The sequence below is a fragment of the Halyomorpha halys genome, unplaced genomic scaffold, assembly GCF_000696795.3.
Source record: "Halyomorpha halys isolate HHAL.00 unplaced genomic scaffold, Hhal_1.1 Scaffold624.1, whole genome shotgun sequence".
NCBI classification, from domain to species: Eukaryota; Metazoa; Arthropoda; class Insecta; order Hemiptera; family Pentatomidae; genus Halyomorpha; species Halyomorpha halys.
Genome location: NW_027106861.1, coordinates 747,554 through 774,900, shown reverse-complemented (window position 1 = coordinate 774,900; position 27,347 = coordinate 747,554). Strand labels below are relative to the sequence as shown.

Sequence of the window (27,347 nt, the reverse complement as noted above, 5' to 3'; positions counted from 1 at the left end):
ATGTATGTATAAATTGGATTATTTATTATATATTATTATTGTTGCAACACATACTAAATCAAAAGATATTTTATTACTTTAGATGATAATATTAAAGCTGGTATGATACATAACAAAAATAGTTTATATACATGTATTATTTTACTAATGAGAAAAATGATTAGTAAGAGGTACAGTACAGAAGCTAGGGGATTAGCTAAGGGTAGGAAAACTCAGATGGTTAAACAACATATCCCATAAATATATTTACATACATATGTTAGACAAGATGATAATTTAAATTGGAAATTTTTTGTAGACCTGAATATTGTATATAGAATTGAAAATTCCAAAACTATCTTTCTACAAAATTCTAATCTATAAATGGTATATAGAAGGCGTTGGCAAGAGTGGTTTAAGATTATCAGACTTGTTTCCTCAGTTATCACCATGGAGTGGAATGACAAGAGGGTTAAATTGACAGTGGAACCAATTTATAAAAAACTGAAGGATTATTGTTGTAGAAATGGGGAACAGATCAATATATTAGAGCTTTTTAATGATGATCCTGATCGATTTGATAAATATAGGTAAGATCACTAATTTACATCTCTCTTGACCAGAGTCTTTTGTGAAGATTATACTTATATATAAAGTATTATTATGTCTAATATTGATATTACATAAAAATAAAATGTTGTTCATATTAGAGTTTTATAAATTAGTAAACTTTATTTCATAAATTTGTACTTCGGAAATTTAGGGTGTAAGGAAAAAGGGATCAGAAAAACTCTTTCATTATGATTTTATGTCCTTGATCTTTGAGTTTATGTGTTATCCTGTTTAATAATTGGTACCTGATTCTCCATTTCCACAAAGTCCTTAATTGATATTGAATATTTTTTATTTTATAGCTGTATTTTGAAATTTTAATAACTTTTTGGCTATTTGTATACATTTCTGTACCGTATGACGATATTCATTCCCCGTGTATTATAAATGTGAACGTTGAGAAAACCTTTCGTTGATATGTTGATCAAACCTTTTGTTGATTCGTGACATTTCATCCCAGCTTTGTAGAGCTTTCATAACTTGAAAAAAAGTTCAACAAAAAACAAAAGTTTTGAAAGCTCAGAACTGAAACAACCCTGATGAAGCTTTACAAAGTGGGGTGAAACATCAGCAAATAAATAGTTGTTAACTATTTTTTGTTTTCTTTTGACCGCACCCCTGATCATCTTCATAATCTAAAAGTATATTCTTCTATAATATTGATATCTTCATTTCAAATCGTATATATAATTAGGCTCAATTGTAATATTTAACCTACTAATTAAATGTAATGCTATTCTGTGGTGAATAGTTTGTCTAATGATTTTTTTACTAAGAGATATGGTTAATAAGGATTACCAATTGAACAGTAAACATCTGATCATGAACTGTTATGAAAGTCCGGAACAAGAAGATTTTGTTTTCCTGTTAGGTTTACATGAGGCTATGAAAACATCAGATATATTTGAGTCACTTGTTTCCAAATTACTTTGTTTTTTTCTGAAATGGACCTTAATATTTAAGCTATGATTTGAAATTACATTGCGGGGAAAACAGATAAAAAATTGGTTTGATATCACGATTTATGAATAAAATAGTTTTTTCTTTCCTGAAAATTCATTAATTGTCATTAGGGCTCAGTGTGGAAATAAATATAAGTCATTTATATTAGAAATAAATGACTTATTAGATATGTACAGTAAATGTTATGAATACCATTTGAGTATGTATGTTTTATATATTTTTATATGTTTATATACAGTTGTTATATACAACTGTACACAATACATAGTATTGTGTTCCCAAATTGAATGGATCCAGTTAAATACTAGGCATACTTAATTTCATCTAGATAGAAAAATAATGGTCTTAGTCTGAATAGGAACTGTGGGTTTGACAGATTCTTCTTGGCTACTCTCAGCAATAGAGTGATTGCATAAAATTAGTCAGGTGTTGAGTAGCGGGTGGTTGAGATGTGGTAGTGATCCTAATCTATCAAATCAAAATAATGTAAGATTATGAATCAGGCCCCTCTACCAGGCTTGTTCCTACCCTTCTCCCCACATTTTTCCTAGCCATAGTTTGATTGATTTATTTATTAGATACATACATACTAATTATTTCCTAAACAGATCTATTTTTCAATTGCGAAAATTTATCAGTAACAGTATAAAAAATGAATTGAAAACTCTGGATACAAACTCATTTTCCATACAATAATAAACCAGATGTGGAATAATTGAAGTTTGAAAAACTTATGTTCTCTTAGTGGTTAGTAAAAAATTATTTCTAATACCAAAAATAGTTTTTTGAATAACTCTACAGCTCTACATCTCCCGGAACTTAATAGCCACTTATTTGAAACATCTAAAATTCTGAGCGACACTAAAATTATTCAATTTGGATAAGCATTGGCATTTTTGGAGGTTTCTATGGAAATGGACTATCTTTATCTTAGCATGTTATTAACGTTCAGATACCTCACTTACTAAATACGGCTATATCTAAAAAAAAGACTCTGCTTATGAAGCTGGAATTATTAATGGTAGTCCTTACGTTGTGTATGTGCAATCAGGGCCATATTTCATAATGAAAGCTAATAGTATTAGTTCAAAATACAAGTATCGAAACAACGTGTTAATTACACTAATACTTATTTTTTTCATAATAGGAAGGACTATTAGTGATATTACAGGAGTTAAAAAGTACTAAAGTACAAGTTACTATTGTACAAGTCAGTGTAATTGTATTAAGTTAAATATAAAAGACTAATAGTATTAGTTTGTACTTTATTGTGAACAGGGCTGAGGTTGGAATCTAAAATATTCAGGGTAAGTAGTCTTGAAAGAATTATTTCTAGAACCTAAAAAAAAAAAAGAAAATATTTTTCGAAAACTGTGCATCCTGTGGATCATTATTGTTATTCATTTAAAAGGTGATTCTCTATAAAATAAAACATCTAAATCAGACCAATGTTAGCAAAGATGGAAAACCGTTTCATTTTTATTTAATTAGGTGTAGTGAAAATTCTTTTTTAGTTATTGATCTATAAATGAAATTGGTGATGCAATTTGAATGATTTATAAGTAAAAAAAAAATAATTATGGAAGATTCTTTTCACTGCACTAAATTAAATAATTTTGTTTCTTATTATCATTATTAAGGAGCATAAGTTCCAATATAAGTGCCAACCATAATTTTTAATTTATAGTTTAAATCATATGTCCCTGCTTTAGTTGAATAGCAGTAAATATGACAAAATAGGAAGTTGGTATGATTTTAAATAGATATGTTCCTCTATTTGGGACAACATGCTGCCCTTGGGCATTTTTCATGCCTGGGAGATTCATCACACTTTTACAAAATATATCTATTTTATATTGGGTAATGTAGGTAAAAATGAATGAATTAAAAAAAATACATTATTTGAAAATTATTTTTTAAGTTAATTAAAAAATTAACTATCAAAATTATGAAAAAAAATAAACTTTAATTTTAAAATAATATTAACGCGAATACATGACAGATATTGATTTTTTTATTTATGAGTTTAGATTAAGAACTCATTATGCAAATAATAATAACTAATTATGTTCCAATTTTTCACCCCGAAAAAAACGTCTATGGTGGGTCTAAATATGGTAAATGTATATATAGAGAGAAATACTTTATTTATCTATGCTGCCTAAATACATCAGGTTGCCATCTCACACAGCATACTTATCAATCCGACATATATAAATTACACATACATGGTATAATCAGAAAAAAAGAGATACAATAATAAGATATAATAACCAATTTTTTTTTCCCCTACAGTTTCCTTTTATAATTAATTTCGGTCTGTACAGCAAATACCAATGTTTCAATTCATTCCTATTTTTCTTTCTCATTTCTGCTCCTCCAATTTCACCATTTCACAATTTTTTAATTCACCTGATCAACAAATTCGCTCTCCGGAATTCTCCCTCCTAGATCCTCTTCAGTGACCCGCTAAACAAATTTAGCGTCTAACAATATTAGAGGGCAATGTGAGATCAGACCATCATTCATAGTTACAGCAGTAGATCATTTTACCAAAAACACATAGATTAAAAGGAAAATATAATAAAAAACCGGTTACAGGAAACACTTGAATGGATAAATAAGTTTAAAAAAAAAAAAAAGCAATAGTACTAATAATATAAAATAATTTAATGAATAAATACGTTAAAACACACAAATAGAGAGGTCAACATATTAAAATAAATAAAAGAATAATCTCCGAGCTAATTCCCATGCAGGTGATGGTGTATGATCCCCAGGGAGTCCAAAATAATATTTTCCGCCAAGATCGCAATATCACCAATGCTAACACTTAGGCCTTCTAAGAAGCTCCTTGTTCTATCTGGTATTGTTCCGCGAGATCCAAACCAGAGGCCTCTCACGGTGAACTCTCTCTCCGAAGGTCTTGCGGATTTTTTCAGTAAGGAAAGGGACGTATTTTTCATATATTTTCTTTTTTTCCCTTTCCACTCCACCTTCCTGTTCGAGGTCATTACTTTCAAATCTTACCGTCGGATCCAAGACAAGAGCCGTGTCTCCGACTTTTGTAAACGCGACAATATCGCCATATCTTACGGATCCGTCGGTGTTAATACAATAGACCTCCTCGAAGCAGGTGAAGTCTTTTCGTTCAAGGAACTTCATCAATTCTTCTTTGACCCTGTGGTACCGGCGTGTTATAAGGAACGAGTAGTTGCATTTTCCCAGCACATGAGCTGGTGTTTCAGACTCTCTGCCGCATTTGCGACAGAGGGACCCAACTTCTTGCTGTCCACTGGCTCCTGGGACTCCACGCAGGCGTGCGTAGTTGATATTAAGTTTCAGGGCGTTCGCCCATTCTGATCCGGATAGTACCTGCTTGTCACATACATATCTATTTGCTTTCGGGGATATATTACCAGTCCGCGGAGATATGTTCCTTTTCCTAAGTGGCCAGCAACATTAGTTGGCCATCTCTGCCCTCAAAGTAACCACGGTATACAGTACAATCTATTTAATATGGCAAATAAGAAATTAAATGTGTAAAAAAATAAAATTGTGTATATATATATATATATATATATATATATATATATGAAACACTACTGAAGCAAAGCATCGATGTACACTTAATCCAAGTGTCCATTTTCTTATTAGTCTTTACCCAGTGCTGCCAACGCGGGTATTTTTGTAATTTTGTGGGTATGAGATTTTGAAGTTTTTTATGAAGTACAATTTTTACGATAATACCGTAGCTCATACCTGTGCTAAGGAACGATTATTATCATTTTTCCATTTGGAGTCCGATGCAGGTTTATTTTTGGGGCCCAGGGTGGAATTTCATTTTTAGGCTTGGTCATTTAACATTCATTAGTCAGCCAAAATCATCTAAGTACTTTTACATTGCCCACTAATCCTAAAAAAACATTATTAAGATTTTTTAATATTTAGTAAAGCTGGTCTAAGTTAAATTGGAGTGTTACAGGCGTGTAGAGAAACTACCCAATGGTAGCACCATTATTAAGATGAATATTTTTTCAACTTTTTTAATATTAAGTCTCATTCCTTAAATATTGTCTGTAATTGTAGTGTTGATAAATAGACACTCATTCTGGCTACGGTTTATATTAACTTTTCATTTTTCTTCGAATTAATGCCCAACATAAATTTCAAGTTCAGAAATTATATGTATTCTCCATCTATCACCATTACAATTGATAAGGTTCATATGTTATGACAGGTTACTTTCAAAGCTACTATACCGTTGGTCTATTGCATTACTTGCATTATCAACTTTCATGCCAGACCCAGTGAATCAGTGCTGTCATGGCTGCCATCATCAAGTAGTATGCATTTCAACTTTTATTGCAGTGTCTCAAACTGTGTGACAGTTCTCTGTCTAGGAGTATGCATGGGACAATTATCGTATTAGTTGATTCCCTGACATTACTCGTACAACTATTACTCCAGACTTAATACTTCACTACTGTCATAACAGTAATTGTTATGTTTGCAATCATCAAAGGGAGTACACCAAGATAGTATCTGCAGGGTCTGAAACTGCGACAGTTCACTGACATTACATGTTCTATTAACGATCATGCCATATCTTCTGTGAACGTAAATACTGTCATGATTGTAACAATCGTGCAGTTGCAGTTATTTCGACGTCACTGATTACTGAAGGTTGGTGATGACGGGAATTTGTCGGGTAAAACAGGTTTTTTCAAGGTTAGGAACGGGTAATTCTGGTCGGGAGAATTGGCATCAGTGCCTAAACTTTTTTTTTAGTATTCTCTGGTTGCTTAGAAAACAGTCTAATTGTTTTTTAATCATACTTCAGCTGCCATAAACCCATATTTTTTTCTTGTAGTACAAATTAATGGAACAGATATAACGGTTAAAGATAACAATATCCCTGCTAATCCAGTCGACGTATTGGACACGTAAACTTTTTGGAACATTTCGACATTTCCAGTGTTTTTAATCTGGAAATAATTGTCAATCTCCTGTATATAGGAAGTGGTGAACCGTTGATAAATGAATCAAGTGAGGAAGAAGTCGATGTAGCCATCGGAAAATTAAAGCAACGGGTATTAATGAATATTCCTTTTAAACTAATCAAGATATGCGGTGAAGCTGGAGTTCCGAAAATACACTCTTTGGTTTGAAAAATCTGGAAAAACGAAAATATTCCCGAGGAATTGGTGGGTGGAGTTTCTACTTTTCCCAATCCACAAAAAGCCTAGGACGGATTTCAATGATTACCGTGGTATCTCACTCCTTCTATTATGTTTTAAAATATTTACCTTAATCTTAACTAGCTGGATCACGGAATCTTTTGAGGAAATTAACTTCTATATCGAGACTTCTGATGTTTTTAGCTGAAATCGTTCTGCTATTCATTATAGCAAATTGAAAGTAAAATTACAGAAAAAAAATAGAATACAAAGGTTTATGTAGGTTTCAAAACGGCTTGCGTTACCTCTAAAATCTGTATAATACTTTGATCGAACTCAAAAGACTTCAAAAGAAGTTAGTGAGTCTACTAGGTAAGTGCATGACCATAATTTATTAACTTCAGATCGGTAATAATTATTCCGATAAGTTTGAGCTTCGTTCGGCTTAAACAGAGGTTATTCTCTTTCATCTGTTTTATTTAATCTAGCATTGGAATATGTTTAACTCCTCAACTCGGAGTGGTAAAATATCTGCTCTTGGGTTCGCTGATGATTTACTGTTACGTTATAACGAGAAAACCATAAAACTAAATATAACTACGTTAATAAAATCTTTTGAGGATGTAGGTCTCGAAATAAATACGGAAAAAACAAAAAAAGGTTAGCAGTAGAAACGGTAACAATTTTAGTGACAGATATTGGAGGAAATACATTTAAATAGGTAGAGAAGTTTAATTACTTTAGGTCTACAGTAACTATAATAGAAAAAATGAAATTGGTGAGGAAGTAAGGGCGGAAAATAATTGTTATTTTCAAATTTCAAAATCTCTAGGCTCGCGCCTACTTTCCAGGGACAAGGTAAAATTTACAAAACTTTTATCCTTTCTACCGTTCTTTACGGAAGCGAAAAATGGCTTCTTACACTAATGAATGAACAGCGCCTTAAGGTTTTTGAAAATAAAGTAGCGTAAACTATTTGGATTAAAGAAAGACGTGTTAACTGGAAAATTTAGAAGGCTATACACTACGCCGAATTGCGTTAACTGTTTCCCCTGAACGTTATTATATAGCCTTGCGGCGAATAAGGGGAACCTGTACAGTTATATGGATTGGTAAAGAACGGAGGCATAAGTAATTTAAATACAGAAACGCGAGCAATTCCGGTGATACAGATATAGGAGGAAATACGTTTGAACAGGTAGATAAGTTTAAGTATTTAGGTTCTACGATAACTAGAAAAAGCGAAATTGATGAGTAAATGAAAGCTAGGTTGAAGGCCGGAAATGCTTGTTATTTTTCAATTTTGAAACTGCTTAGCTCGCGCCTTCTATCGAAAAACTTAAAAATTAGAATTTACAAAACTATTATCCTTCCCACTGTTGTTCTTTATGGATGGGAGACGTGGCCTCTTACACTAAGGGACGAACAGCGTCTTAGGGTTTTCGAAAATAAAGTATTGCGAAAAATATTCAGACCGAATAAGGATGAATTAACGGGAGAATTTAGAAGATTACACAACGCTGAAATAAGGGACTTACACCCGGTAAATATAATTCAAGTTATAGTATTGTGGCGTAAAAGATGCGCGTTAAGGTTGTAGGGCTTGGTGACGAGCGGATTCCTAAAATGTTAATAAGCACTGAACAAACGGGTAAACGTCCGAGGGGTAGACCGAAACGTAGATGGGAGGATTGCGTTAAAACTAATTTGGTGGAATTGGGTTTGGAGGGGCATCGCTCAAAGGATGTATATAGAGAGCGTTTGGTGGTATCGACATCGAACCTTCGGGTTCGTTAAGCCTTCATTATCATTATTATCATCTTATGTAAATGCGTGTTTTGATTAAGTTCATGAAATTATTGTTGTACTAAAAAAAATTATTAAGACCAAAATTGTTGGTTCATTTTATTAGAATGTATAGGGAGATAACGTATTGCGGTCGTGAACAATTGCTAATTGAAGTGTTTGATGGAAATAAACATTTCGTAGTCCCTTGTGTCCCTATAACCAGGTCTCGCAAAATGGTCTCTGTGTTGAAGAACCTAGCTCAAAAACGAAATGTACGAAACTGAAATTACATATTTAAGGCAGATATAGGCCTGAAATGTTACAGCAACTTTTTCGATAAACTCGACTTACCGTAAATGCCACTTTATAGGTTCGATTTTACATATCTTCTGAATTGTCTCAAAAACGACTCTTATGCATTTTTATTAAACTCTGTACATCAAAGTACAATGAAGTTATCTTTAATCACAATTAGGTTTTATCCTCATTGAAATAGTTCAAATAAATAATATTAATTTTGTTTTTCTGAAATAATTTACCATTTTGCATTATTAACATCTATAAAAATGATAATTAAATGTCTATGAAAGAATTTGATAGTTAGCTGAAGGAGGACCGTGGAGAAATAGAGATAGCAGTATAGACTAAAAAATCGGAGGAATGAAGTGCCCAATGTCTCTCAACATCAGATATGTACACCCCTTTGTAAATTTTTCTTGAACTGTTGTATTTATGGCAAGTACAAACTTGATATTTGTTATTCACACCTTGAGAAACCCTAAAGCACATATTTTTATAGCTACAGAACATTTGAATTTTTCACCTTTGAGTGAAACTCTGGTGATGCGCGCACCACAGTATATTTGTTATATGAGTGAACTGACTTAATGTGGAAAAAAAATTAATGATACCAAACCCTTTACATGGGTTCTAGATGATAATATTGCCCCCCCCTTTTTTTTTATACATATGAAAAATTTTGGTCACAAAAGGAAGCTTAATAATATTATGTTTATTGATTTTACAAAAATCAGTGCCCATGACTATAAATTAAGAATCACACTTGTCAAAGCTAAGGTTAAAGAAACTTTGTCTCAACATTACCAACCTTACATGGACCAGCATGGGTCATTCTTTATGCTCTTAAGAATTTTTATTTAGGCCAGGAAGTGACTAATCAACCATTTTTCGTCTTTATACTCAAGAAAAACTTCTTACAATTGTGAATTGTGCTACTTTTTTTTTTTTTCAAACCATGTAATAATCATTTATAGAATCTGAAATTTTTATCATAATTTTATTTAATTCTTTTATTAATTAATATAAGTAAATTTAATAGCTTAATAATCTGATCATTATTTTTAGTTTTTAGTTGTAGTTAGCTTTGGCAGCTCATTTGTTTTATTGTTCAATATTCAGTGATTTCAGTTTGATTGAAGTATCAATTATCTATTACTTGAACTTCCTATACCAAAGAAGTGGATTTATAAATATTTTTTGCCCAATGATTTAAAAGGCAATTTTGATTGATGAAAATATAGGAGTAGACCCACAACATTTTTATCTGGCATTTTTATCATATTATCTCTTCAGCCATGTGAAGCATTTAGGCTAATTTGCATTAGGCACCCTCTGCAAAGCAAACTTATCCTTGTATTGAGACAGAGATTGGATAAAATTTAGAGTATATTTTAAATTGTTCCATAGTTTAAAATTAATTCAAAAGCATTTAATATTACTGAATAAAGGAATTTGTATATAATGTATATAGATTATTGACCGTATTATTTAAAATTATGAAGATGGTCAGGGGTGTGGTCAAAAGAAAATTTTGGTCACTGTTTCAAAATTTTTCCACTTGAACAATTTTTCTGATGAAGCTCTACAAAGTGGGATGAAACATCGGAAAATAAATAGTAGTTAACTATTTTTTGTTCTATTTTGTATATATTATACCATCTTCTACATATTTTTATATTTGTATTTATTGGAATAAATATTTGCAAAAAAAGTAAATTTTAAAGAAGTTGATAATGATAACAGAAAATCAATTTAAATAATGTATTGGTTCATAAGATTTTTTTTTTCTTTCTGTTCTACTCAAGTCAACTTTGTACATTAATCTCAAGTAACCTTAGTTTTATTGTGTATGTATCTTTCAAAGTAAGAAAGAAGTTGAAGAATAAATTGTACAATGAAGTTAAGTTATAAAAATCAAATGATAGATTAACAATACAACATTAAATAAATGTGATTTTTTTAATTAAAATTAATAGTTGAACAGAGACCTTAATGAAGCATTGACTACTAAAAAGTATAAGGCCTTTTGCTTCCTTTATTTTAACCCTTTAATATGTATTAATTAATTACCTTTCATATTCCCTAAAAAAGTATTATTTCTTAGTCGTGAAATCAAAAGCATGTAAAATACATGGTAATGAACCATTATATTATCATCTTACTTATGTTTAAAGGTTTATCATTTGGAATATCAATACAATTTGATAACATTTCATATGTGATAGGATTTGATGATGTATCTTATTCCTTAAAAAAAAATTTAACCAAAAAAAAATCTTTATTTAAGATTTATATTTTCTATTTTAATTCAGTTTTAACCTTGACCATTGTTATCTTGAATTCTAGATAACAAAACTAAATTTAAAAATTGCTTTTTAAAGACAAAATATATTGTGCTCATATTAAAAATTCATATTCTATATTTATACTTAATGATGGTCTAGGAATTTTGTTTTATTCTTTGTCTTTATGTCCCATAAATTTTTTAAAAAAACTTAAGCTCAAAATACTTTTGTCTCAATTTTCTCTTTACTTAATAGATAAATTAGCTATTGTTGAGTTGGACAGTGAATTTAAATAAAAGTGTTCAAGAGAACATCCCCAATTTGTTTTTCAGCTTGATTGCTGTTTTTTTACATTTCTGAATACTTGGATTCAAAAATACACATTTCTGTATGTGTATTGATGATCATGATCCATGTCAAGAGGGAATAATTTTATTTTATAAAAATCCTTGCTTATTTTTTATTTATTTTTTTAATAAAATTCTCATTCTTTTATGCTGCCTTTATTTGTCTCTAAATTACTCATATTTTAGAAAAATTATGAAATAGTTTCATTTTCTGAGTCGCACATATATTGTTTATGATGGTTTTAGATTTAAGTATATTTATGTTTTAAAAGCATTGTGGATGAGTTAGTATTTTAATTATTGTTTAAGAAATATCTCACAAATATTCTTATTTTAACAGTATAAGAATTAAAACTCCAGAAGATGGGGAAATTTTGGTTGACTTCTCAAAAAATAGAGTTAATGATGATGTGTTTCAAATGCTCATTAAACTGGTAATTATTAATATATCTTTCACACCTTTTTTTTTTTTTCTTTTAATGATATCCTTCATAAATATTCCATTCTGTATTTTTAATGATATAAATAAGTTCATGAAATTACTTTTGTACTTAAAGATTAGAGGAACTAAAGTTGTTAGTTCATTTGATTAAAACCATTATTACTTTCACTTACCTACATATGGAATATGTAATAAGGCAAAGTATTGCAATTTTGAAAAAATTCAAATTCAGGTGTTTTAAAGAAATAAACATACAACTTAAGATTTCAATATTAATATTGAGATTTTGGTAATATATTTGCATTTATTGGTTATTTAAGTATAACTATTTCATGTGATTGTCCCAGGAAATAGTTATTGTTATAAATACAATTATAAAAATAGATAGTTGCATAATCAATTTTAATATTTATTTCCAGGCTACCACTAGAGGAGTATTAGAATCTCGAGATGCTATGTTTAAAGGAGAAAAAATTAACATCACTGAAAACAGAGCAGTTTTACATGTGGCTTTGAGAAATTTGTCGAATGAACCAATATTAGTGGATGGTAGAGATGTTATGCCTGATGTTAATGATGCTTTGAATCATATACGATATTTCTGTGAAAGAGTCAGTTACTGTTGATCTGTTCATTATATCTTAAAAAAATTATTTACTGTTCAAACAATCTTCTCCGTTGTACTATTGTTTACTTTTTATTTGATATTTCAGATTCATTCCAATGAATGGTTAGGCTACACTGGTCAACCAATCACAGATGTTGTGAACATCGGCATTGGAGGTTCAGATCTGGTAATCAAGTTATTTCAAATTAAGTATTTTTTTAATTTTTATACATTCATTTTACATAATATTGCCATGAAACAATATTAATATTAAAAAAGTAATTTTTTAAAAATAATTAAAGATTAAAGAAGTAAAATGGTCCAGGTGGTTTACTCTAGATAGTGCAAAAACTATTTATTATACCCCAACGTTTAGCCCCACATTGTATGGCTGATAGAACAGAAGGAAAACAAGGTTTAATTTTTACGAGGAAACTAAAGAAAAGGAAATGCAATTCTGATGATAAGTAAAAGACCCTGAAACATCAAAGATAAATATAGAAAGTATGAAGGAAGAACTAGTTTCACAATCATTGAAATAATAAAATACTCTTCCATTAATGAATTAAATTAATTAAACATTTAAAAAAAGTGAAAGATGACATAAAAAAATGTCATGGTGATGAGTTAATATAGAAGTATAAATAATTATAAGCAAGTTACCTAAAAGGGCAGATTTCAAAAAAGACAATCCATAATTGTTTGTTGGAAAATCTATGAATGACCATGTATGATAATAAAAGGAAGATGGTCCAGGTGTGGTCAATGAAAAAAAAAAACCCAAATAGTCATAAAACTATTTAACATGAATCAACATTTCACTCCATGTTGCAAGGCTTCATCAGGGCTAAACAAAAGAAACAAATACTTGAATGAGGTAAAAATAAATGAATGAATAATTTTCATAGTTCACTTATTTTTACCTCATTTATTTACAAGTATTTGTTTCTTTTTTTTTAGCCCTGGTGAAGCCTTGCTACATGTAGTGAAACGTTTGCTGATATTAATTAGTTTTATTACGATATTTGAGTTTTTTTTCTTTGACCATCTTCCTTTTATTTTTAAAAAATGTTTAAATTGTGACAAGTGGAGCCAATATTTATATTTCTAGTATTTGATGTATGCATAATAGTAATAGCAGTGACAATTATGAAGTGGTTAATCATATAAAATGCAGTATTTATAAATGTTTATTGATAGTGATTGTTAAGTTTATTAAAAAAATTAATTACAGAAAAGTATTTCTGGAGATAAGGTACTACCTTACAACATTAAAATGATGTAAAAAGTAAATAACCTAAAAATCGAATAAAAAGGAGTCCTAGTTTTGCTCATAATAATGTGTTCAGACTTCATAAAATTTTTTTTAAAAAAGTACAAGTTATTTTGATTATTTGTGAATTTTCACTCATTGATGGTTGTTGTAAAGGCTTGGGATAACTTAAGTCCTCTGAAATTTTATCTGTTTTGTGTCAATTTCATCTATTATTATTTATTTAAAATTCTTAATATTTTTTTTTTTTAAAGGGTCCTTTAATGGTTTCTGAAGCTCTTAAGCCTTATTCTGTGGGTCTGAGATCACACTTTGTTTCGAACATTGATGGTACCCATATGGCAGAAACATTAAAAAAATGTTGTCCTGAGTCAACAATTTTTGTAATTGCCTCAAAAACATTTACCACTCGAGAAACAATAAGAAATGCTTATACTGCTAGACAATGGTTTTTAGATCATGGTGGAAATGTATGTATCTTCTTACTAATGTTATCATCATATCATACTAATGTTATTAGATTTTATATTTTCCATACTTTCAGATAGTTATTTATATTATTGATTAAATAATTTGAAATATTTATCACCACAAATCTTACAAGTGCTGTTAAAATTGTCTATTGTTTTATTTAAAGGTACTTTTCTTTTTTCTTGAGTAATCTATTATAGTTTGTCTATAACTAATTATAGTTTGCCATTACTTGCTAATATTATGTAGTGATTTATAGATAAAATCATTATATACTTACAGGCGATCCACATTTTATATCATCCTGTTCTAAGTTATTTTGAAGTTATGTTGCTGAAAAAATAATTGAATTTTTTATTGAAAGAAGCTGTTCAAAAAATAAAGCTATTAAATTAATAACTAATATAAAAAAAAAAGAAATGTGTTCAATACCTACATGAATTCAATTTGTATTTTCCTGAAAACAATCATATCCGGTATAGGTGAAGATTCCTTTTATTTACTACGCAAATAATTCAATGAATCTCTTTATTTACTTAATTAGTAATGTCATTTCTTCCAGCCCTAGCTAGGAATGATATCTGTTTGGTATTTTAAAGGAAAATTGAGTGTTTTGTCTTGTGAGGTTTCTTGAAAATAGTACTTAATTATACTGGAATTGAAAATTAAAGTTATAAAATTAAGTGACAGAGGTTTATCAAAAACTGAAATAAGGAAAAAATAGGTTTACTGAGAACTACAATAATTATTTCATGAAGAAATTGACAAGAAATAAGAAGTGCTTTCTCAATGAATTTGATAATGTATATTTTTGTTGAATAGTACAAGTCGAGTTCAACTAAGTTATTTTCCAAGAAATGGAATAAGTATGTGTACAAGGATTACCTGTATACAACCAGGTGAAAGAACTAAAAATATATTGCAATACACAGAAATACATAAAGTTTTATTTGAAGAGTTTAAAACACAAATGTGTTGGTGAAAAACATTGTTTTATAAAACCATGAAACTGAAGAAACTATTTGTCAAGTCAGTTTTTTTAGTAATTGGTCCTTCTACATAAATTTCAGATGCTCTTCAGTTAATCATATACTTTACCAAGATTCAATTGGTGTCATTGTGGGTATGAAACAGGCATGTATAATCCAACTTCAAAGCAGGTCATAATATGATCATTATAATTTTATTTATTAAAATTCATTAACCTAGCTTTATATCTCCTGTATTCAAATATTATTATAAAAAGAAGAGAGAAAAACAATAACAGGAAATTAAACAATTTTTTGGTACTGATTCTATTATCAACTGAGAATAGCCTTTCTTCTTAAGATGGCCACTGACGACCTAACGGAATGGTAGAGTGGACTGATTAGAGTTCTCGGAGTGAAGATTCTTTCAAGGGTCCCAGTGATGATCATTTTACTTTTTAGTAGTGAGTATGTCATGTCACGTATAATACTTACGCAGGTGAATGGTGGAGTGGACTGATTAGAGTTCTTGGAGTGAAGATTCTCTCAAGGGTCCCTGTGGTGATCATTTCACTTCTGAGTAGTGATTCATGTCATGTCACGTATAATTCTTACGCATGTGTTTTAAATATTTGTAGTTATACTAATTAATATAACTTTTGAAAAGTATTGTAATAAAAATAGAGCCTCTACCATTGCAAGAACATTAAATGATTTAATCTTTACTGCGACAAAAAAAAAGTTTAAAATAGTGCAAATTTTTACTGAACTTGTATTTTGCAAAAACCACAAAATGTTTTATCAGAGTTTAATAAATCAAGGGTTCACAGGTCCTGTGAGACAGATAGCAAATGGTTTATAAATATTTCAGAATGTATATAGTTTCTTTGGTTGTCTGGCACAGATTGCTAACATGAGAGCACTGGAATGACAAGGTACTTTCTGCTCCACCAATATTTTTTGAAGGGGGCCCTTTAATATTTTATATGTCTACCTTGATATTTCATACACATTTACTTAAAAATAACCCATCAAAAAGTTGAATAAAGACTACAGATAATAATGTGACATGATTAATGATAGAAAATCTTCTTACCTCTTGATTAATGTAAGTTCTTGTTTATTCTGTTCCACGATTTTCCATCTGTATGTTGCCTAATGATTCACTCACAATGAGTGTAGTATTAGTATCATGTTAGAAACTGATGGCTTTGTGTATGCTCCTTCCAATGTAATACAGTTATATTACACTAAGCATTGTCCCTCTCCCCACACGGTGACTAAGCAAATACGATACTTGCAGTTATTATAACTTTTTCCCTAATTATCAAATATCCTAGAACAGTTTTGCTTAAAATGAACTACTCACCTTTGTGATGTAAAAATAATTCCTTTAACTTTTTGAAACTCTGAATCGGGGGATTTATCCAACAGAAATAATGTATAAGATGTTTAATTGACAAAAGTTAATGAGTTACTTTAGCAGCATTATCTCATTGCTAATAATGGCCCGATTTTGATCAATTTTTTTTTTGTTGGGAATTAAGTCATCTTTCAAATAACAGGTATACACAATGGAAATAACTTCCTGCTGTTTCTCAAGGATTTTTGGGACATGTGTTGTGATTTTTAATTAATTCAAAAATATCTGTAGCATCTACTACAATTTTGAGTGCAACTTCTCACTCTACTTACAAAATTTTTTTCAAATGGTACCTTTTGCTAATTTTTTCAATTATTCACTAAAATTTCTTATTTCCTTTTAATTGATGTTCATATTTTCAACATAATTGTTAGAAAAAAATTTAAGTTATTCAAACAATACTTTTGTACCTAACTTATTTTATACAATAAATATTGTAATTTTTTACTAATGTATATTGTATCTGTAAATAAACAATTTTTATTAGTATTATTACTATAGCATAATCTGACAACTGTGAAAACTGTACAGTTCATTATTTGACTCCCTTCAATTTTGCTCACTCACAATGATTGGATTGATTAGATTTTAGTTTGTGATTATGATTTTAGGATCATTTGAATTTTGGCAGCTACCCATCACTCTGAATTTCACACTAATGTAGATTGGCTTCACTCTTTCTCTAGTCTCAATCAATTTAGTTAATGTTTTGTTAGATTTAGAAGTTATAGATTTTTTTTAAAAAAGAAGGAATCTTAAGGATGATTTACTTGCTGCCTGTCATTGTCCCAGTTCAGATTCTCAATTGATGAAGAAGCCTTTGTGCCACTGGTACAAAAGTAGCTCGTAGCTCTAGCAGGCCGAATGGTTTTATTTGAGTGGCATGCCAGTTTCATCTGCATTAGCATGTTTTAGATGTTCCTTATTTTTAGATTTTTTTCCTTAAAATAAAAGCACTGACATTATTCTTGGTGCTCGTGCTGTGATTCTTGACTCAGGGGTACACCGAACCCCCTCGTGCTGTGATAGGTTATAGTCACTGTGAATCTTGGTATGAAAAGTGAGAACTAATATAAATACTGGAGGTGTTCTTGTTTGCAATTGAGGATATCTTTTGACAATCCATATTTTTGGCTAGATGTGAATCATGATATCTTAACATTTTGGGGATGAATTACAATATGACTTTGTTTGACCATGCAGTGTGTATTGTGGAATGATATTCTTTGAATTTTAAAATGAGTGTTATGTAAAATTTTTAATTTGAAACATCACAGTTTTCAAAGAAAAATGAGTGTTTAGCACCACATTAAATTTACAATATTTGATAATATAGTAATTAGTTAATGAAAAATAATCCAGGCTTTCATTTTTTAAGATAACTGTCAGTATCAAGAATATAAATTGATCCTTATTGAGATCAGCATCCATAGTGTTGGAAAACATTCTTTGAGAAATATTTAATATTAAATGGGACGAAGTATGTTGTATTAAAGTATCTATTAATATATTATAAATAACCAACTGATGGTGATGTGTACTGTTAACTGCGTATTATTCTTACTATTACTACTAGTACAAGAATTTATTTTTAATGAATTAAGGACCCTCTCCTTCTAGGTTATAAAAAATGGAAATTTGGTTGGTAAGGTGTGTAATACAGTATCAATTATTAACCTAAATTGTGTTAATAGCGTGTGTTCATATTTGACTAACCTAATGAAATTTAAAATATTCAAAGATTTTAAAGAAATTTCTTCTTTAGGAAGCTGGCATTGCAAAACATTTCGTTGCTGTTTCAACGAATAAGGAAAAAGTAAAGGCATTTGGAATTGATGAAAAGAATATGTTTGTTTTCTGGGATTGGGTCGGAGGAAGGTATATATTTTTGTCCATATCCATTAAATTTATGAATGATGGATAATAACAAATAATTGTATTGTTTATTTTTTAGGTATTCTGTCTGGTCATCAATTGGACTATCTCTTGCACTGAGTATAGGATATTGCAACTTTGAAAGATTTTTAGCTGGTGCACATTTTATAGACAATCATTTTAAAACAGCTCCAGTTGAGAAAAATGTATACTTAAAATTCATTCTCATATTTAGTTTTATTAACATTATTCAAAGGTTTAAGTTAAAAAATTTTCCTAATTTTTATGTTCCAGATTCCGATAGTATTAGCTATGATTGGTATTTGGTATTCTAATTTTTACGGTGCAGAAACGCATGCTATTCTCCCTTATGATCAATACATGCATAGATTTGCAGCATACTTTCAGCAGGGAGATATGGAGTCTAATGGAAAGTATGTTACTATAATTATTATTTTAATTCATATTTTTACTAGCTTGTCATGTAATGGGGTAACATAGATTATATTTGGTGACTACATTTGTCTTTTCTGGCAATCTATTTTTTATGATTTTAACAATTTTATTATAATTTCTCACTTATTTGATTTTTTTCTATCCAAAGACTTGTCCACATAATCTACCTGAAAGTATTGATAATATCTGTTTTTTTATTTGTGGTAAAACTAATCAATGCTGCAGATTTATTCTGAATATGATAAATAAAAATAATAAGTAGTGTCTTAATAAGTGTATAATTCAAAAACTATACATTTTATTTTATAATGATTTTAAAAACAAATATATTCTTTAAAGAAAATCATATAAATTGTACTAGCAAAGAGTGCTTTTTTGATAACATATACATTGTAATAATTTATAATTATTTAAAAAGAAATTTATTTCTTTTTAAACTAAATTCAAATATAAAAGAATAATTTGGGTTTTAATTAAGAACTTTACTACTTAATGGATAATAAAATTTATTCAAATTTAATAATATAAAAAGACTCTTAATCTCAGGGCGTGTAGTTGCTAGACAATCAGAAACAGCTATTTACTATAGTTACAATTAATTAAATTAAAATCTATTTTACACTTGTATCTATTTTTATGTATACAAAACTAACCAAGCTCTACGATCTTCTTTCGTTGATTCCTGGTATCTTCTTTGTTCTTAATCTTATTGTCCTTGCGTCCAAAATGGCTTCCTCTTCTGGCCAGACAGAAATTCATGAGGACCTCCTCATCTTGGAGACATCCTTTCACCTCTCTCTCCACACAAAGACTGACTTCTTCCAAAAAAACCTGCCTTGAGATTACATGTAAACATCGATTGTCCCACAACAGTTAGGGATTTTTCCAAATGATTTACTTTCTGAATATTATTCTCTAGCACTATTTCTTGACTTCTATTTTTTCTTAGCTTTACTGTATTTTCAATTATGATGGGAAGAATTAAAATAGTTTTTATGATATTTGAATCTGCTCAACATGGCCTTGATTCAATGGACTTGTCTACTGAAGAATACGTACCGCCATCTTGGTTTTGTTTGGAATCACGAAGTTAATATAGACAATGAAAATTGGTTAGCCTGCTTTTTGGATAAACGAAACAAATTAACAATCTTAAAATGATATATAAAATAAACATATTAAAAACCCTTTATACATCAAAATATATTATTTACTCAAAAAGAGCATATTACAACATATTACTATTAATGGATATTATATTAATTAGTACATATAGTATCTGGCTGCTACATATCTAAGATGACAAATTCTAATGCTTTCATTTTTGTTGTCAGATGTATGTGTGACTTACCTCCAGGAAACTAGTCTTAATTTAATTCAATTTAAAACAGTTTATTTCCTTTACAAATTTTGCCTGATTTTTCTCCATATTTAAAAATATATCTGTTACTGATATGTTTTAATATTTATAGGAGTGTTACTCGAGGTGGAGAACCGGTGAACTACAAAACTGGTCCCGTAATTTGGGGCGAGCCTGGCACAAACGGCCAACATGCCTTTTACCAATTAATACATCAAGGTACTCGTCTTATACCTGCTGATTTTATAGTCCCTGCAATCAGTCATAATCCTGTTGCTTCCAACGAACATCACAAGGTAATAAAAAATTAGACAGATTAATTAATATATAAAAATTTTTTACTCGATTGTTTTTGATTTCCATATTAGATTATATCAGTTATTTTTATTTTAAACTGATTTGGTTTGTACAAGAGCAATTAGTGAGCCGCACCATTGTGGATTGTAGAATCTGTTCCCCCCTTTTTTTTAAATATTTGTCTTTTATTCAAGTCTACACTTTTTTCTTATTTTTCTTATCTTAATAAATTAACCCATTGCCTCCTAATCTGATACCTTGTTACTCAAAATATCAACAATATGTTTATAATACTTTAAACTAATAATGAAAAATCTTGAGACATCTCGTTTTGACCATCTTTTTATAGAATTAAATTAAAATTAAAACTAAATCTGTACCATTACAACCCATGGAGGGTTAGGGCTGCAGTGCTTTGTAAGGAAGTTGGGGCCCTGGAGGGCTCCTGAACACAGAGGGCAGACTCACAGCTGCATTGAAACAGAAAATAATTATCTGCCCCAGCTGGATTCTAACCCAGGTCCTAGGAGTTTGTAACACAATGCCTTACCAATGAGCTACCCACCTTTTTGTAGGATGTGATGATATATTTTTTCCCGACTTTAAGAATTCTCTCTAGATTTCTCTAAAATTAAGTAGTAATTTTTATTTTTAATTTTATTTACCTGTATATGTAATATATAGTGTGGGGAAATTTTTTTTTTTTTTTATGCAAAGTTTTGACATAAATGTGTCAATTTTGATTTAACTGCTGATTTATTTACCATTTACTTAGCTTATTGGGGTTTCTTCCTTCTTTTATGATCAGCTTTTCTGCTTGAGTATTTTTGTTATTACATCTATAAATCTTTTAACTTACTGGTTTTATTTAGCAGTCAGGAAAAAATATTTGTGATAAAACCATTGCTTAAATTATCATGGATATAATGTTTATTTATTAATGGTTCAATAGTAAATAAATATTATATCCATGACAATTTTAACTGTAGTTTTATTAACTAATTCTTTCCCAACTCAGATACCTAGGAAATGTCTTTTACCTTTTCATTGTTGTTACCATAATCCTCTATTTTTGGATAATATTATTGATTGAACATGTTTCAGTTCTTCCTGTATTAAAACAAAAAAATATCTTTATTTGCTATTGCCACCTAAGCATAATTTTAGTAGAAGTACTGTACTTTCTCATGATTTGTTTTTTATTTTAGGTACAGTAATTTGTACAATTATCAATGCTTTGGTATAGTTGGCAAGTTATGGGCTGCCCTCTGGATCAGGGCGTTACATCCAGAAGTTGGGGTAGCACACTGGCTGAGGTAGACATAACTCCTCATCTCTGTTCCCTTTCCTTCCAGCCAATCTTGCCCAAAATATTGGAATTTTTGTTTGCATTTTTCTTTATTGATTTTGAGTACTTTTTCCTTTTCTGTTTTAAAGATAACATCATCCATTTGTCCCACTTTCCATTTTTTTTACTATTGTTTAGACTGCTATTTCATAATGAAAGTTCTTTCTCAAAGATGTTTTGTAAAATATTTTTTTCAAAGAAATGCTGCGAATTCAAAATACTGCTATTACACAGTATAAAAGATTTAATTAAAGTTTGTTTAAGTAAAGAGTTATGTATTTATTAAATAAAAGTATGGATTATTTCATAAAATAATTATTTCTGAAATAATAACTTAATCAAATAAACGAATATTTGATGAAATAATCTCAATTAAAAAAAATCTCATCTCCCTGTAATTATTTGTTGAAATGATTATTCATTCAATAATCATTCATTAAAATAAAATTATTTATTTCTAAAAAAAGCTGTTTCAGAAATAATTATATGATAATTGCTATTTCACTATTTTTTAGATACATTATTTTTCAAAAACTCAAAATAATTATATTTCTGAAATAACCATCAAATCCATGAATACTGATGAATTATTTTACAACCATTGCAGCTACTGTCATAATCACTGCCATGTGTAGTATTGGCAGTCATAACACTATTTACCATCATGAATGTATCTGTTCTTTGTGGCAATATTCTCAAACTAGTTCTGACTTGATAGGTGACAATACAGGTAGAATTAGACTCATCACAAATCAATTATACTGTGAAACTTGTATGAAACAGACAAGGCAACTACTGTCACAACCACTGCAATGGCTTCATGACAGTATTTACTGTCATGGCAGAATTGTTACACTAGGTCTAAACATGATAGTTGACAGTTTAGTTGATATCTTCTCTGCTGTTATTACGTTTAAACCCATTTGCAAGGTGACACTTTACAGCCTTGGTAATAACTGTTGCAGCCATGAAACAGGAAATAGCAATGGTGGAAATAAAAAATAATATCAGGTCGGATCCCAGCCAATCTGTTATAAAATACTGTACGAAGAGCCTAACTTTGATAAAAGATCTTTTATAAAAGTTTTATATTATCTAAGTTGAGCCGAAATACCGCCTTATAATAACTATCTTCTGAAGATTCAAGTTTACTAAAGAGTTTACATCAATCTTATTATTCCATTTTCACCTTTATATCCTAGAAAATTACAGGAATTGATCATTGTGTGTTTATGTTAACTTGGGCTAAGTATTTATCTTTTTCTTATTTATAGATTTTGCTAGCCAATTTCTTGGCGCAGACAGAAGCACTAATGGTGGGACGAAGTCTTGATGATGTTCTAAAAACTGAGAAAAATGAGACCTTAGCAAATCAGAAGGTTTTTTCAGGTAATCGACCTACTAACTCAATAGTAGTGAAGAAGATTACTCCTTTCATACTAGGTGCTCTTTTAGGTATGCATCTTTTTTTTATGTTATTATTTATTCTCTCAGACAACTACTATATAAATACTAATTTCCCTCATTTTACAGCTATTTATGAACATAAAATATTTACTCAAGGAATTGTCTGGGATATAAATTCTTTTGATCAATGGGGGTAAGATACTCATCAATTTTTATTTTATATAATAATAATTAATATATATTAATACCATATATCATCTATACTATAGTTGTATTAGTAAAACTATTAAAGATGATTACATAATTATAGACATTGGCCTTGGTTCTGTTTAGTTTTTGGAAGCACTCTCTATTGATTACTCAATGTCTGTTATAATTTTAGATTATATATTTTTCTTTCTCCTGTTCATCGAGAAAAAATGTTTTTTCTTCTAGTGGGGATTAATTTCCCTTATTAATGCAGATTATGAATTGGGAGTTGTTTGATTGTTTAACTAATTGTCTAAAAATGAAATGTTGATTTTGAAGTATTGCTATGGTAACTAAGGAACATGACCACTTTAAGTTTATATGCCAGTGGATCTTATTGTGTCTTCAGCTTCTCATGGACATTATCTAGCACAGATGTAGTTGGTGTGAGGAAACTAAGGATTCCATAGGGAGTTTATAACTGAAAGTGATCAAATTTCTTAATAATTCAGTAATTTTAAAATTAAAATCATACAATGATAAATGTGGCCCTTTTTGGGAGAGAAATTCTTGACTAAGGAATGGTACTGGATTTTAGAATATTCAGAAAGTTAGAGAACTTAAAATAAAAGAACTGGGAATGATTAATATCACCTTTTTTTATATTAAATATTAATTTGTTTGTCCATTAATCTATTATCTAAATATGTTTGACTCATTTTAACTGTAAGAAAAAGACTAATGGGGAGAAACATGAGGATTTGAATTACTTAAAGTATTATTGTGAGTGTCAAGATTCATTTTTCAGGACCACCAGAAATATTAACTACCCCAGGTGAATATCGAATTTATACCATGAACCAAGTCAAGCACTCTTGAAACCCCTACTCTAACCATGCTCGGCCATTACAGCCTCTGGAAAGAGTTGTTAGGTGGAGTGGAGTTATTGTCAATGTTGTCTGAAGATTTAGGAGAAGAAATAAGTTTTTAAGATCTGATCAATGATAGTTTTTTTTTTTTTTAATTTTCTGCTTTGATTTGAAATGTTTGAAAATGTTATATGGCATGTTGAGTGAACAGTAATGGTGCACTAAAATTATGTTGCTATTTTAAGGAGTGTGTGCATCAAAGCCTGGATTTTGTGTCTTTTTAATCAAGTTTTAGTTGTACAAGTGAAGATGTTGCTGTAATATTTGGGATCATTGCAAACAAAGTAACCTGTTGAGAAGTCCATATTAACCAAGATTTTTTTTTTTTATTCCTTTATTAAAGACATTTCAGAAAAAATATAAGTCCTTCTTGTTTGTTCCAATCAAATTGGCGATTTATTTTACCTGTTGTTTTTCATGCCTGTGATCTATAAGATGCCAGGATAATTACTGAAGGTTATTTTACAAAGTTGAATACATACTTCACATTAATAAAGAACAGAAATTGGAATGATGTAAGTTCCTACCAAAACGGTCCCTATTATTATGGCTGCAATCAATGTTATTTCTTACCATGTCATGTTATTTATTACGTTCATTATGATTGTATAGTAGTGATTTCTCTATTTTAGTAAGATGTAAAGAGGGAGGAATTTCATTATCCCTACGTAATATTATTGATCATATGAAAGATTTTGTTTATAGTGCTTTTAAATTTTGAAGTACATATTATGTTCTAATGAGAAAACGAGTGAGTTTTGTTTACATTTAGTATTAATAATACATGAGTAATATATACTCCAAAAGTAATACTTAAAGGTTTATACTTTTCTCTGATTATGGAGAGAAGGAGAGAAAAAACAGTGCAAAAATATGAAACTTATACTTTACTATATCAAAGGTTATTTTGCATTTTTAGGGGTTATTCAAAAAATTATATAAAAAAAAATTATATATTAAAATAAAGGTGTTATTTCTATCTTCATTATATTCATAAATATATGGTGCTATGTCCTGTTACCAAGACTGGGGCCCCTCCTAAAGTCTTTGCCAATTATTTCAATCCATTGCCCCAGCTCCGCTGTTTCAAACTCCAAATAGGAGCTGTGCATCTACTGTTACCACCGAGTACTCCCATCTAATGTTTAGTCGTGCAACTTGTCTTCACCATGAAGTTTCTCAACGGTGATGTGCCTGGTCCACTGAACTCACTCTTGTCTGGCCTCTTGAGGAGGTATCCATGTAGAGTCCCACTAGTTCAACATTATTCCTTCTTCTCCAGGCGATGCCTTTCCTAACAGGACCAAAAATTCTTAGCATTTTTCTCTCAAAGATGAGAAGTCTAATCTCATCTGTTTTAGTTTATTCCCAGGCTTCTAACACTTAAGTTGAAACTGGGCGGACTAGAATCTTGTGAAGAATAATCTTGGTCCTGTTAGAAAGGATTTCTAACTTTCTTTGTAAGCCCCAAGCAACATCGGTTAGCTGTTGCTATCCTCTTGCTGATCTCCTGGGATATATTGTTTCCAGAGTTTACCTCTGACCTCAGATAAAAGAAAAGTTATTTATCCTTCCATAGCTGTAGGGTCCAACCTCAAAGGAACCAATTCCTGTTGTGCCATTTGGGGGTCTCTACTATTTTTTTCCATTACCACAATGTTTTTTGCTGTTACACGCTTCTGCACAGCCCCTTCAAATTAAGTTAAAAATTTATTTGTGAATTGAGTTGGAGTTTAAGAAGAACCCATTAGGAGGTTTAAACTTTTTTCATAATTCTGCATACCTCTGTCTGCTTCGACCCAAATTGGTTGCGGCAATAAGTGCCTTTGTGGATCTAAACTGTTTTTTTTTTTTCATTCCTTCACAATGCAATGTTTTACCCGGACAGAGCACTGCTGCCCACATTCATTTTTAAAGCGCATTATATCCTGACTGGACTGATTATATTCTTCATTTCTTTCTTCCTCATTCTTTCATTATCATGTTTTTTATTACTATATTAATCAATCATATTCGCATTGCTCAAGATTTTATTTAATTTACAATAAGGTTGTTATGAGGATCTCTTCAAATTCTTGATGCCTGTTATCACATAATGTAGTCATTTTAAGGCTAAGCTATGAATTAACTTTCATTATTGTGTTTATTATCTTTATAATTGATTTTATTAATAATAGTATGATTACAGTTCATAAAAAAAATTTTTTTTTACTTATACTCCCTCCCATTATGAGTAAAAATTTTTTATGAATGGTAGTAATATACCTACTTAAAAGTTTAATATTCTAGGAATATAAAACTTTGCTATAATTAAAAAATATAACACATAGGATAATGTAGTCCTTTTACTTTAGAGTTTCTAAACTTTTTCTAGAATAGAGGTTTTTATTTTTAATTACTCGTTAGAAGATATTGCTATATTGCTAAATTTTTCATATAGTGCATACTTTAAACTCACAGATTGCTTCTGGATTTTACAGTCCGATTTTTTATGATAAGATTTCGTTACCTTATTTTGGTCAAGTAGTATTTTATTTTACTATATAATTTCCATTTTATATTTTGCAGTGTTGAACTTGGGAAAGTTTTGGCTCAAAAAATAGAACCAGAGTTGCAAAATAACCAGCCTATTTGTTCTCATGATGCTTCCACTAATGGATTGATCAATTTCATCAAAGAGAGTTGGTAAATTAAGAAAGAAAGATAGAATTGCTCAGGTCTTTCTTTAGTACAATTACATAGTATTTTATCAATTTGAAAATTTATATTTTTGTACAAAGTTTATTTTAAAGAATTGAAAATTTGGGAATCAGCAGAAATAAAATATATTTGCCATATGTTACTGTAA

At 29.8% G+C, this 27,347-nt stretch overlaps 1 protein-coding gene and 2 long non-coding RNA genes across 5 annotated transcripts in view; 1 reads left to right on the top strand and 2 right to left on the bottom strand.

Moving 5' to 3' along the window:
• Window positions 1–273: 273 nt before the first annotated feature.
• Pgi (glucose-6-phosphate isomerase) lies at window positions 274–27,347 on the top strand. Its single transcript, XM_014427117.3, has 12 exons — window positions 274–569; window positions 11,795–11,888; window positions 12,316–12,507; window positions 12,610–12,690; window positions 14,031–14,246; window positions 18,404–18,516; window positions 18,593–18,719; window positions 18,808–18,947; window positions 20,442–20,625; window positions 23,249–23,429; window positions 23,508–23,574; window positions 27,068–27,347. The coding sequence occupies exons 1-12, from the start codon at window positions 364–366 to the stop codon at window positions 27,186–27,188; spliced, it is 1,722 nt and encodes a 573-aa protein (XP_014282603.1). The 5' UTR covers window positions 274–363; the 3' UTR covers window positions 27,189–27,347.
• LOC106684831 (uncharacterized) lies at window positions 5,127–16,764 on the bottom strand. Of its 3 annotated transcripts, XR_010842818.1 has the most exons (4): window positions 16,585–16,764; window positions 16,312–16,495; window positions 14,528–14,580; window positions 5,200–5,470 (listed from the first exon to the last, which is right to left on the bottom strand). It is a non-coding gene; the product is annotated as an uncharacterized lncRNA (long non-coding RNA). The 3 variants fall into 3 exon arrangements; XR_001343745.3 differs by having other exon boundaries at window positions 5,127–5,470; window positions 16,312–16,764; XR_010842819.1 differs by lacking the exon at window positions 5,200–5,470 and adding an exon at window positions 9,539–9,799 and having other exon boundaries at window positions 16,312–16,764.
• LOC106684830 (uncharacterized) overlaps window positions 23,506–27,347 on the bottom strand; it is a 34,936-nt gene continuing 31,094 nt past the window's right edge. Inside the window, exon 4 of the long non-coding RNA XR_001343743.3 lies at window positions 23,506–24,051. This is a non-coding gene — a long non-coding RNA (uncharacterized lncRNA). The remainder of the gene's footprint in view (window positions 24,052–27,347) is intronic.